The sequence below is a fragment of the Oryctolagus cuniculus genome, chromosome 6, assembly GCF_051225735.1.
Source record: "Oryctolagus cuniculus isolate XC-2025 breed Fujian yellow rabbit chromosome 6, ASM5122573v1, whole genome shotgun sequence".
NCBI classification, from domain to species: Eukaryota; Metazoa; Chordata; class Mammalia; order Lagomorpha; family Leporidae; genus Oryctolagus; species Oryctolagus cuniculus.
The window spans coordinates 3,354,574-3,368,210 of NC_142872.1; the positions used below are offsets into that span (position 1 = coordinate 3,354,574).

The 13,637-nt window shown below is 56.4% G+C and overlaps 1 protein-coding gene and 1 pseudogene across 1 annotated transcript; one reads left to right on the forward strand and one right to left on the reverse strand.

Annotated features, from left to right (window-relative positions):
• The first annotated feature begins 604 nt into the window (after nt 1–604).
• LOC149125950 (olfactory receptor 2L3-like) lies at nt 605–1,527 on the forward strand (annotated as a pseudogene).
• Nucleotides 1,528–7,782: 6,255 nt separating this feature from the next.
• On the reverse strand, nt 7,783–8,733 carry LOC149125951 (olfactory receptor 2AJ1-like). The gene has a single exon (XM_089335822.1). It carries the CDS (start codon nt 8,731–8,733, stop codon nt 7,783–7,785), a length of 951 nt encoding a protein of 316 aa, XP_089191948.1.
• Nucleotides 8,734–13,637: the final 4,904 nt, after the last annotated feature.

A 13,637-nucleotide genomic window follows, 5' to 3' on the forward strand; every position in this document is an offset into this window, starting at 1 on the left:
ACAGCTGCCCACACCCCGGCAGCTTTCCTTGGTCAGTAAAACAGAAAACTGATGGTTGGCAGTTCTGTGCGTCTAGCAATTTCTCTCACCCTATGTATAGCATAAGGACAATCACCCACCAAGAGGCAAGCAAACAGTAGGATATTTCATTAGAATGAAACCAAGTAATTGATTTATAATTTATAAAGGCAAATTGAAAGAACTGATTAGAATTTCCTTCATTTTTGCCCCGATGCACAAAAGTTGTTAGCTAGGTCCCACGGCTAACATGAGCAGTGTACAGCAGCTTAAGCCTGTATTTCTAGAAATGGGTGTTAGTATTTACAGGATTCTCCAACTTAGAAAGAAAGAAGAAAATCGGAAGAACTCAGCTCAGGAGAGGCCGGTTAGTGCTGGCGTGGATCGTGTGTCCAGTCTTCTGTATTTACCAAGTCAGGCGATTGTTCAAGAGACACGGGAAAGTGCTCTCCCTGAGATGGGGGCAAAGGCTACGTGAGAACCCGGAGCTGGGGGAAGGTTCTAGAACTTCTGGCCCCCAGACTGACAAGAGGTCTGTCACGCGTGGCAGTGACTCCAGTGGTCTCCCTCGTGGCCGTGCAGCGGCATGGTGGGTGGGAACGCCTCTTCGGCCACGGACTTCCTCCTGGCCGGGCTCTTCCCTGGGTCCCGGCACTCCCTGCTCCTCAATGCCGCCGTGGTCCTCATCTACGTCCTGGCCTTCCTGGGATCGTCCTGATCCTGGGGGACGCCCGGCTGCACACGCCCATGTACGTCCTGCTCAGCCAGCTCTCCCTCATCGACCTGACACTGACCTCCACCATCGTCCCCAAGATGGCCACCAACTTCTTCACAGGGGAGAGGGGCATCTCCTGGGTTGGCTGCGGGACACAGAGCTTCTTCCTCCTGTTGCTGGGGACGTCCGAGTGCCTCATCCTGACCCTCATGGCATACGACCGCTACGTGGCTGTGTGCAACCCGCTGCGCTACCCCGCCATCATGAGCCCCAGGTTCTGCCTGCACATGGTTTCTGGGTGTTGGGTTGGAGGCTCGGCCAGCTCCTTGGTTCACACGGTTTACCCTCTGCACTTCCCTATCTGCGGGTCCCGGGAGATCCAGCACTTCTTCTGCGAGGTGCCCGTCCTCATCAAGCTGCCTTGTGAGGACACATCCGTGTATCAGTCTGTGGTGGTGGTAACCAGTGTGGTGCTGCTGGTCGTCCCCTTCTGTCTCATCACAGCCTCCTACACACTCATCTTCCTCGCCGTGCTCCGCATGAGCTCCGTCAAGGGGAGGCGGAAGGTCCTGGCCACCTGCTCCTCCCACCTCACGGTAGTGAGTCTCTTCTTTGGTCCAAACATCTTCATTTACATGAGCTTCACCTCTTCCCACAGCCCAGAGCAGGACCAGGCGCTGTCTGTGTTCAGCAATGTGTTCACCCCCATGCTGAACCCCCTCATCTACAGCCTGAGGAACAAGGAGGTGCTGGCTGCACTCCGGAAGCTGGCAGGGAGGTTCGGGGCTTCCTAGGGAGCAGAGACAGTGACGGGCTGTGGGGGTGAGCAGAGCAGTGGCCGGGCAGGGGGGAGCCGTTTGCACTCATGGCTTCAGGAGTCCACTGCGATGCAAATTCTTTCTGAATGAAGTTTCGGCTGTGAGTCCCAGACCTCCGCGGGAGGCTGCTTTGCTTTTATTGTAAATATCCCTGGAGCCTTATCAAGTCAGGGACATATTAAAATTCTTTTATGTTTTCATTAAATCGGCTCTGATATCTCTAAAGTTCCTACAAATACATTAGGAACCCATGCTGGGGTCACAAATGGGTTCACCCTTGCCAAGCGTGCGTGGTATTTGGCAGAGCTAATCATTTGAATTCCAAAGCCCAATCTCCACCCTGATGGCATCTCCTGTATTGCAAGATGCTCATGAAAGGGGCTTATTGAGCCCCAGGTGTGGGGTGCACCTATCGGGGTACACGTTAGAGGTGTGAGCGTGTACTCTTCAGGGCAGCGTCATGTGAGTATGTCTTTGTCTCACACGATGAGCTGTCATGATCTCCACAGCTAAGCATGCAATTCCACGCTCCAGCTTCCCTGCCTTGCAGGGGAAGGGTTGGACTCTGGGTCAGTGCACTGCACACCCCGGGGCCACTGTGTCCATGGACGGCCACGTGGGCTTCTCTCCCTGTTCACTCTCTTCCCGTGAGGCCCTCCCTGACACCTCAGAGGGTCTCTTCCCAGACTTCCACCCCTCCCTGAGCAATCTGTCCACACGTAGCTGCACAGTTCTGTGTGTGAACCTTCCTGTGGCAGCTGCCACCAGCGCGTGGGAAGTGTGGCTGTTGGAGCAATCTGGGAGCACCTCAGATAGAGACGTGCCGCCTGGACACGCTCGCTGCCGCCCTGCTGGCTGCTCACTCCGCCAATCGGAGCACTGCTTCCATCTGTGGGTTTTGGCCCTGAGTGTTGTGTAGGGACAGAGAACAAAGTTGGAACTGGGACTCTAGACTGGACAACAGCCTTAGTCTCCACCTCTGATGTCGGCCTTGGGGGTTGCTTATGCTAAGCGCAAGCTGCCTGTGCATCTGTTTGCTCCTAAGATTGCAGTAGGCCATCTGCACACTCCCTACGGGCTGGTCCCTCCACGCTCCTGGTTCACATGCGTGTAGTCATCGTTGCCGCCAGCCTCTGTGGCTTCGGGATACCAGCTTTGTGTCTACCTCAGTGTGCCGGCGCCGCAGGCTGAGGATTAGCCTATTGAGCCGCGGCGCCGGCCAACACTTTTATTTTTAACTCTTCAAGGGCAAATTTAATGAAGCGTTGGCTCAGAAGGTCCATGTGTTATCTTGAAAATTATGGTAGTGACGCAGCGGCCCCTGGAGGGCAGGCACCCAGCTGAGCAGACCAGTACACTGCTTTTGGGTGACCGTACTGAGTCCTGTGGCTGCTGGACACTCCTGGCCTTGCTGATTGGTTCCTGCTTCTCACCAGGCCCCGCCCACCATGGGCCCATGTGGGCTTAGTCCTAACTTCCCTCTGATGATTGGTTCATGGCCAAACCAATCACAGTCAGGCTCAGCTGCTTGCTGATAGGTTCTCATAGACGACCTCATTAGCATATACCTTGACCAATCAGGCAAACTTCCTCCTTTAGAAACATATACATATGAGAGCCAGGCGGTGCTGCCCAGCCCCTCTCTTGGGGCCGCAGGTGGTTGCCTGGTGCTTTCTCTTTCCTTTCAGTAAACTTCCTTACTCGGCTCCCCTTCCTGCCTGTGGCCTCATTCCTTGTGGTCAGGAGACAAAGAACGGACAGAGAAGAGAAGCTACAGCACAGAACACTGCAACACAACTCAACCCATGCAAGCAGAAAGGAAGCTGTGAGACAGACGGCTGTCACACTCGAGAGAGGGAGCTGTGACAGACGGCTGTCACATAGGAGATAGGGAGCTGTGACAGACGGCTGTCACACAGGAGATAGGGAGCTGTGACAGATGGCTCTCACACAGGAGAGAGGGCGCTGTGACAGATGGCTGTCACACAGGAGAGAGGGCGCTGTGACAGATGACTGTCACACAGGAGATAGGGAGCTGTGACAGATGGCTGTCACACAGGAGATAGGGAGTTGTGACAGAGGGCTGTCACACAGAAGAGAGGTAGCTGTGACAGACGGCTGTCACACTTGAGAGAGGGAGGTGTGACAGACGGCTGTCACACTAGAGAGAGGGAGCTGTGCAACAGATGACTGTCACACATGAGAAGGGAGCTGTGACAGACGGCTGTCACACAGGAGAGAGGGAACCGCGACAGATGGCTGTCACACAGGAGAGAGGGAGCTGTGACAGATGGCTATCACACAGGAGAGATGGAGCTGTGACAGACGTCTGTCACACATGAGAGTGGAGCTGTGCGACAGACGTCTGTCACACAGGAGAGAGAAAGATGTGTAACAGATGGCTGTCACACAGGAGAGAGGGAGCTGTGTGACAGAAGGCTGTCACACAGGAGCCTCTGTGTAAGCCAAGGAGTTGGAACAGAGAGTCGTGCTCCATCAGAGAATGTGGCAAGGGCTGGTGCCCAGGACGCCCACACCCCATCTGGGTGCTGGTTCCTCTCCCAGCTGCTGTACTTCTAATCTAGCTCCATGCCAGTGGCCTGGGAAAGCAGCAGAAGATGGCTCAAGTGCTTGGGCCTCTGCACCCATATGGGAGACCTGGAAGAAGCTCCTGGCTCCTGGCTTCAGCCTGGCCCAGCCCTGGCCATTGTGGTCATCTAGAGTGAGCCAGTAGATGGAAGACCTCTATCCCTGTCTCTCCCTCTCTCTCTGTAATTCTTTCAAGTAAGTATTTTTAAAAATTTTTAAAAATGGAATGTGTTGAAAGCATGTGCCCCATCTCCTGGGTAGGAGACATAGACTCCTCCTGCTTCTGATAGGGACCCCAGGGCCCTGGGAAGGAAAGGAAGACCCCGCCTGACTTAGCCATGCAGGAACTCTGAGGGACGGAGGGTGGGACACAGGTTCAACGTCACCTCCAGATGTGGTTCCATCTGCTGAGCGGAGCCGCCTGCCACAGACCTGTTTGAACACACTCCCCACGTCCACATGTAGCGTGGGCTCTGTGATTGGTTCCTGGTCAAGCCAATCATACTCAGCCTCTGCTGACTCCCTGGTTGGTTTCTATATAATACCTCATTATCATGCAACTTGACCAATCAGGTGAACTTGAACCTTTAGAATTGTGTAAAAATCCTAGCCAGGCAGTTTTTTCTTAAGATTTATTTATTTTAAAGTCAGAGTTACAGGGGGGCAGGAAGAGGGGGAGAGGGGGAGACGGAGAGAGGGAGAGAGGGAGAGAGGGAGAAAGGGAGAGAGGGAGAGAGGGAGAGAGGGAGAGAGAGAGAACTTCCTTCAGCTGGTTTACTCCTCAGATGGCCGCAATGGTGGGGCCTGAGCCAGGCTGAAGCCAGAGCCAGGAGCTTCTTCTGGGTCTCCCATGTGGTGGCAGGGGCCAAAGCCCCCAGGCCATCTTCTGCTGCTCTCCCCAGGCTCATTGGCAGGGAGCCGGACTAGAAGTGGAGCAGCAGGGACTCAAACCAGCTCCCAGGTGGGATGCCAGTGCCGTAGGTGGCACTTGGGAAGCAGCCCTGTGGCTACCAGGGAGGGGGCTTTCTCTGCCTCCTTCTGTAAACCTTCGCTTTGCTCACTCCCTCCTTGTGCCAGTGCCTCACTCGTCCCAGACAAGGATCCGGCAGACAGCAGGAGCTGTGGCACCGAAGACTGCCGCACTCCTCGGTGAACCTGGCAGAGAAGAAAAGTTGTAGCCCAGGAGACCACGATGCTCGGGGAGCCAATGGGAGAGAAGCTGTGGCCCGGTGGAAGAGGAGAGGCAGTGGTCCACAGAGCGGTAACATCAGAACCGTAACAGCACGAGCTGCGACAAGGACGCGGTGTCACTTCTGAGGGATTCGGTAAAAGGAAGCAGCCGGCACCCCTCGTGGGGAAGAGACCCAGACCTGAGTGGTTGGAGCGGCAGACTGTGGCCACTGCTCCCGCACCCCTCCGCACGCCAACCCCAGAACTCCTGCGACAACAGGACCCGACACGCAGTGTCCATTTGGCCAAGTGTCTGTTGACTGAGACTTGTATGTCCAAAGTGACCCTCTAGGTTCTGGGGCTGGGGAAATTAACACACAGAGTTCTGTTTTCATGAAATCTAGACTGTCCAGTCTTCCCCAGAAACGAGGGAAACTACTCCCACCAGCGCCGTGGCAGGAGAGCACCTGTGCCCAGCCCGTCAGCATTGGGTTCCGTTTCTCTCCTTCCACTGAGGATGGGCCAGGTTGGGGCGTGCTAACAGCCCATCGGGGCATGAGCCTCCAAGGCCCATCTCTTCTCAGGAGACTTGTCCTTGGCAGGGGATCCGTGGCTCTGTTCCTCATCTTCCCCGTGCATGACCCTCAGTGATGGAGCCGCACATCCAGCTTCCTTGCCACGGCGGCAGTGCTCAGGAGGGCTTCACAACAGCAGTCAGTGCTGAAGAAACCATGGGGACTCGGGGGGCCCAGGGGACCCTGCTACGACACCCCGCCATCCTGCCAGGATCTCTGTCCTTCACAGCAGCCTTCCCTCGCCTGGCTCCCACGTGTGGTCATCTCAGCACCTGTCACTTCCATGGGGTCGTGCCCGTTATTGGGACTGTATCTACGTGTGGTCCCAGGGTCCATTCCTGGCCAGGTGCAACCCGGGTGGGGGAGAGGCTGCCGCTCCCTGGGGGGTGCAGTTTCTGGGAGCACGTGCTTGCAGACGCTGGGCTCAGTGCCTGGGTGGGATGACCAGGCACGGACCACACCGATGTGGACAGGGGCTGGCCTCGGGGAGCCTCTGGGGAGCACACAGAAAACTGCACCCCAAAAATGAAGGAGAGCAAAGCCCACCCCCAAGCACAGCTTACATGCACTGTGGTCATGCCACATGTCCGACGAGTGTCTGACCTGCCTATTTACTTAAATGATGTCGAAGTTATAGCATTAACTTGCTTTTTCTGTTTGCCTAATACTTACATATCTCAGTAAATTTACTAATTTCTGGCCTTGAAGCCCTTTTTGGTGTTTGAATCCTTAAGTTGACTGATAACATTATTTTGTACAACATGATGTTTTGAAGTATATGGGTGCTTTGAAAAATTCATGGAAAAATGGAATTAGAAATGTTTTTATGGTAAAAATGTTTGAAATTCATACATCGTCCCAGCCCTGCTAACCTCCATTCTGCTACCTACTTGGGCTGCTCATAGGAATCTACGGTTTTGGGTCCCCGAGGTGAGTGAGGCCTTGCAGAATCTGTCTCTCTGAGCCTGGCTCATCTCACTCACGCTCACCCGAGCGTCTTGTCTTAAGTGACAGAATCTAGTGCCTTCCTACCCACTGTGTGTCCTCATGCAGGGATTTCCTTAGCCATCCATCTGGGAGGGACAGTTGGGTTGGCTCCATGCCTTGGCTCTTGTGAGACGGGAGAGTGAGTGTGCTTCAGTATATCGGTTTCCGCTCCCCGCGAGCCCCTGCGTGTGGGGCTGCTGACCGTGGGCAGCGCCGCCTCAGCTGTCCTGAGGAGCCTCAGTACCGCCAGCAGTGGCTGGGTGTGGAGTCCCAACAACGATGGGCAAGCGTTCTTTCTATTATTAATCCTTTCAAGAATAAACGTTCACCTGTCAGGTCATTCGATTTTTCAGTTTATAAGTTGTGATTGTATTACTTATGCATTTGTGTACATTACAGAAAGATTAAATCCAGCTAGTTAGCTTACCCATCACTTCATCTCATTTCCTCTTCTTTTTGGGGTGAAGCTTGCGGTCTGCACCTGCAGCAGTTTTGGGAGCAGGACGTGTGCTCATTAGCTGTGCTCACCACTGTGCAGTAGGTCACTGGGCCTGCCCCTCCTGTCTGAGATGCAGTGCCCTCACCCTCGCCCTCTCCCCTTGCCCTTGAACCCCAGGCTCTCGTAACCACCATCCTGTTCTCTGCCTTTGTGAGTTTGCCGTGAGTACCTGTGACGTAGCATTGTGAAATGCATGAGCAAGCCAGCACCCACTGCGCTGTCATTCAGGATAAAAGTATCAGCAGAGGGGAAAAAACAAAAGTGACCTAACACACCAAAGACATGTGCCTGGGTTGCCCGAGCAGTGTCAGCAAGTGACCGCGTCCTCAGGAGTCAGACCGGCCGGCCGTGGTTAAGAGGCAGGCATTGCGGGCTGTGGGGTTGATGACTTATACAGCCATCACCAAGCAGTCACAGGACTGTAGGAGATAAGAGCACTGTGGGTCTCAAAGCCCTCCTCAACGCCTCTAAGACGTCTCTGTTTCTCAGGCTGTAAACGAAGGGGTTCAGCGTGGGGGTGACGATTGCAAAGAACACAGACACGGCCTGGTCCTGGGCGGGGCTGTGTGTGGAACCGGGGGTCATGTAGGTGAAGACAGTGGGACCGTAGAAGAGGCTCACCACCACCAGGTGGGAGGAGCAGGTGGCCAGCGCTTTCCGCCTCCCCTCACAGGAACTCATGCGCAGGACAGTGAGGAAGATGACGGCGTAGGAGGAGAAGATGACGCCAAAGGGAACCAGCAGCAGCACAATGCCCACCCCAAGTATCGTCAACCTGTACATCAAGGTGTCCCCACAGGAGAGCCTCAGAATGGCCATGACCTTGCAGAAGAAGTGGTCAATCTCTAGGCGGCCGCATTTGGGCAAACGCATGGTATACACAGTCTGCACTAGGGAATTGAGGCTGCCCCCCACCCAGGACCCCACGGCCATCGACAGGCAGGTCTTCCGGTTCATGAGGACAGGGTACCGCAGAGGGCGACAGATGGCCATGTAACGGTCGCAGGCCATGCAAGTCAGGAGCAGGCACTCTGCTCCCCCCAGCGCAAGGCAGAAAAACAGCTGCGTCCCACAGCCCGTGCTGGAGATGGTCTTGGTCCCCAGGAAGAAGGCGGCGGCCGTCCTGGGGACGGTGGTGGATGTGAAGAGCAGGTCCAGCAGGGCCAGCTGGCTGAGGAGGAAGTACATGGGCTTGTGGAGGTGGGTGTCCAGCGTGATGAGGACGGTCAGGGTGGCGTTCGCGGCCAGGGCTAGGACGTAGCTCAGGACGGTGAGGCACGTGAGGATGCCCGGGTGTGGCACGCCCAGGAAGAGTCCCAGGAGCACAAACTCCGAGCCTGTCGTCTCATTCCCTCCGCTCATGGGTCCCAGTCCACGGCCTCACTTGGAAAGGGACGGGTCACAGAGACCGCGAGTTCTAGGAGCAGGCACCGCCCTGCTCCGTGTAAGCTGCAAGCCTCTGCCTCAAACCCGCACTCAGGTGCCTCTGACGTGCTCTCGCAGAGCTGATGCAACGGAGCCCGTCCTGTGTTCACCTGTGTACGGAGGAGCAGAGGGGCACCCTGTGAGCGGCCGCTCGTCCCTCTGTGACTCCCTGCGTCCCGCAGCCGAGGGGCCTCGGGGGTGCACACAGCTCTCCCAGCCTCGTTCTCCCCGTGCTCTGTAGCGGCCTCCTCTAGTGTCTCACCCGAGCCACCTCTCTTACGTCTGGGACACACCGGGTCTGGCCTGCCCGGCTCCTCCTGAAGGCAGCTGTCTGCAGAAAACCGCCCACGAGGTGCCGGGTGTGTCCAGGCAGCTTGCCAGGAGCCTGGCCAGCCAGGCCGGGCTCGGTGTGGAGAGGGCAGAAGGCAGACTGCTGGCAAGGAAAGCCCTCACGGTAGAAAGAACGCTCCCCCACCGCCAGCTAAGTTCTGCCTAAGCCGCTTCCCTCCGGGTGCGAGGTGCTTCCTTGGGCAGTAGGGCCCAAAGGTGCGTCTGTGCATGTGGGCGCGCGCTTTTACCTTAAATCTGGACCTGAGGAGTCCCTTTGCTTGTCATTGTCACAGCTCCTCTGACCTCAGTCTGCCCCAGCAAGGCCCCCAGACTCACCCCTCCCTGCTCCCTACAAACCCCTCCCTGCTCCCTACTCACCCCTCCCTGCTCCCCACTCACCTCTCCCTGCTCCCCACTCACCTCTCCCTGCTCCCCCACTCACATCTCCCTGCTCCCCTACTCTCCCCTCCCTGTTCCCCACTCACCTCTCCCCTCTCCCTGCTCCCCCACTCACCTCTCCCTGCTCCCACCTTACCTCTCCCTGCTCCCTACTCACCCCTCTCTGCTCCCTACTCACCCCTCCCTGTTCCCCCACTCACCTCTCCCTGCTCCCTACTCACCCCTCCCTCCTCCCTCACTCAACTCTCCCTGCTCCCTTCTCACCCTTCCCTGCTCCCCCACTCACCTCTCCCTGCTCCCCACTCACCTCTCCCTGCTCCCTATTCACCCCTTCCTACTCCCTACTCACACCTCCCCTGCACCCCTACTCTCCCCTCGCTGTACCCCCACTCACCTCTCCCTATTCCCCTACTCACCCCTCCCTGCTCCCCAATCACCTCTCCCCTCTCCCTGCTCCCCCTCTCACCTCTCCCTGCTCCCCCACTCACCTCTCCCCTCTCCCTACTCCCCCACTCACCTCTCCCTGTTCCCTACTCACCTCTCCCCTGCACTCCCATTCATCTCTCCTGATCCCTAATCACCCCTCCCTGCTCCATACTCACACCTCCCCTGCACCCCTACTCACCCCTCCCTGCTCCCTACTCACACCTCCCCTGCCCCCACTCTCCCCTCGCTGTACCCCTACTCACCGCTCCCTGTTCCCCTACTCACCCCTCCCTGCTCCCCACTCACACCTCCCCTGCACCCCCACTCATCTCTCCCCTGCAGTCCCACTCACCCCTCCCTGCTTCCCTGACTCCAGGCTTTTGTGCCTACCTGAGGTGCCTGACGGCTCTTCTGTAAGATGCCCAGTGGCCCCAATGACTTTACCAGACAGAGCCCTGGCCAGCACTCCCCACATCTGCCTGGCTCACACGTGTGAGTGGCCACACCGGTGCTGCAGGAACTGGGCTCTCATTTACGCATCCCGACAGAAGCGGTGCTCTGAGCCTGGCATCCGAGGTGTGGAGGAGGAGGGGTGAGCCAGGACAATCAGGACACGGAGGGCAGCAGGGCCGAAATCCCAGAGCCTTGAGTGGGATGCCGTTGCTCCTTTGCCTTTCATTCTTACACCCATTCTGTTCTCAAGATCACAACGTGTTTCTCATTCACTGTAGTAATCAGGGTCGGGGAGAGGTGAGTGGGGAGCAGGGAGGGGTGAGGGAGGGAGCAGGGAGAGGTGGGGGGGTCAGGGGAGGGGTGCATTAGAAACATTCAGCCCTGTGCATAAACAAGCACCTCAGTTCTACCCCTCCCCACCAGGAAACCGGGGGAAGCTTTCTGGAACTGGATCGCAGTAAGGACTGCACGGCGCCGTGAGTGTGTGCTGTGCCAGGAGAGGAATGCTTAGACCCTCAGCATGTATTCCATGTCATGTGGTTGACCACAGTAAACAGAATGCTGAGTCCAGCACCTGAGACAGCCATTGCTCTCAGTTTGCTAGTATTTGCATGTATGATTGCATGTGTGCATTTACACATATGTATTTGCATGCATGTTATTTGCAGGTATGTATTTGCTATTATTTGCATGTGTGCATAAATGAATAACAAAATATGAACACTTAAAATGGACAGCTCTGACCTGCTGCTTCAGAGGCAATTGACAAAAAGACCGCACCAGACCATTTTCAGGGGGCGGGCAAGAGTGTGCGCGCAGGGTTCTGTGGATCCACAGCTCAGCACGGCCTCGGCGTCGCAGCTGGCCACGTGCAGACACGGAGCACTCTGTTCTAACCTGTCACAAGCACACGCAGGGGGACACCAGTGCAGAGCTGTGAGGTTGCTTACCTGGCTGGCCTTCACCTTGTCAGGGAGGGGCTGTGAGGACACGGAGCGGGGGTCAGCAGGGTCCCTGCCGCGTTTCCTACCTTCAGTGCTCTGGCCTCGGCCGAGGTCTGTGCACCTGTCCTCGCTCTGCAGTGGCCTAACTGTCGCCGGGCTCAGCGGCTTCGGCAGCGCCTCTGCCCTCTGGCCACGGGGCCTGCGGGGGCTTTATGCAGCCTCGCTGGTAGAGCCGACAGGGACTGCCGACAGGGACAATATGCGCAGCTCTCAAGTCAGCGGCTCGGGCTTGAGCACAAACCCCTATGGGATCCCTGAGGGACGATGACCTGCGGGACTCCAATTAAACACGGTAGCCTAAGGATATTTTTAGTAAGAGTTCTAGACCAACAAACAAGGCAATGCACACACCGTTCTGTCAACAGTACCGGGCGTTTGATGAGCTCGGCCCGTCGGCGTCGCCTCCTCTGGTAACGCCGCCTGCTTTACCCTGTCCTGTGAGCCCGCTGCCCTCACCGGAGCTGGCCCCACAATGGTTCTCACACTGACCCCGCACCTCACAGGGACCCAGAAACCAAACGCCACTCCTGCTGGGTGTCTCCTTCTTTGGAACCTTGGATCTTGAAGCACTGGGCACCCGAGATCCTACTCTTAATTGTGGCTTCCTGCCTTGCCACGAGCAGCGACCGGCCATGCCGCCCTGTCAGGCAACGCGCAGTCTCCCACCTGGGTTCCTGCTGGCTCAGCGCGGCCTCCCGTGCAGCTTCACGGCTTCCTCTCAGACCCGCAGCCAGCGCACCTGCCGACTACCTTTTCTGATACTAACACTCCACAGTGTATGTGCTTAATTTCACTTATTTGGAAAGCAGCGAGAAGCTATGATGTCTTCCACCTGCAGGCTCGCTTCCCAAGCACCCACAATAGCCAGGGCTGGCCAGGCTGAAGCTAAGAGCCAGGGACTCATCCGGGTTTCCTGCATGGGTGGCAGGGACCCACGTAGCTGAGCGGTCACCTGCTGCCCCCAGGGTGCACAGAAGCGGAGGGGGAGCTCCAGCCCAGGCCCCCAGGCTAAGGGTGTAGGCGTCCCAGGCAGCAGCCTCTTTGCCCGTCTGATGTTCATGCCGCATTTGTACTTCATTCCGGTTAACTTTCACATTTGTGTAAGCTTTTTTCCAATCCATTCACATTTTCTGTGTTTTGTGCTATCTTTGGGATTCAGCATAGAATTTAGCTAACTTCTCAGTTAAGTCTTTCTCAATAACTATATATATAGCTATGATTACATTTGTAATCTTTCTGTTTTATATCGCCAATTTTATATTTTATTTAGTATTTTTATAACTTCTATATAATCTGGATACATTAATCCTGTGTCATTGGATGCGCTGATGAAGAAAATGTGATGTACACGCGTTTTGTGGAATAATTAAGCTGATGATACAGCGTCAGCACTCTTTTACGATGAGGTGGTGATTTGTTGAAGCCCCACCGTCCGCGACCCGTGAGTGCAGCCACCCTGCCCACAGCAGGCCCGGCTCACTCTCGTCTCCCTGAAGGCTTGAGCCTTTTGGTCATCAGCTCTCCATCCCCTCTGGTCACCGTTGTCCACTCCCTGGGTGGAAACCTCTCAGCTTTCCTGTGTAAGTGAGACTGTGGGTCTGTCCTGTGCTGGGCTTTTTAGAGTTAACGTGATGCCCGCAGCTTCCTTGTGTTGTCACGAATGCCAGGACGTCCTTATTTGTAAGGCTGAAGAGTACAGCAGTGCGTGTGTGTGTGCGTGTGTGTGTGCGTGTGTGCATGTGTGTGTGCGTGTGTGCATGTGTGCGTGCGTGTGTGCATGCGTGCATGTGTGCGTGCTGTGTGCGTCTGTGTGCGTGCTGTATGTGTGCATGTGTGTGTGTGTGTGCATGTGTGATGCGTGTGTGTGTGTGTGTGTGCGTGTGTGTTTATTCTTTGTCTGTTAATGGGCCCCGAGACTGACTCCTCACCCGGCTGCTGAGAACAGTGCTGCAGACCGTGGGAGCGCAGGTGTCTCCTCAGCGGCCCGACCCGCGTTCCCGTGAACGCATGGGCGCTGGGGGCGTGGCTGGGTCCTGTGCTGGTTCTGCTCCGGCTTTCCGAGGAGCTCCGTGCCATTCCCCACAGCGGCTGCACTCTGTACACTCCCCCGGCGATGTGAAGCGTCTCTTCAGCTGTGAGCACCCAGCCTTTTCATCGCAGCCTCCTGGGGACACAGGATGAAGGCCAGGGCCGCTCAGCTGCTTCCTGGACACCTGCTCTGCCCTCCTG

What these genes read in the sequence shown, in the direction of transcription:
- LOC149125951 (XM_089335822.1), bottom strand. Translation starts at nt 8,733, where the DNA reads ATGAGCGGAGGGAATGAGACGACAGGCTCGGAGTTTGTGCTCCTGGGA.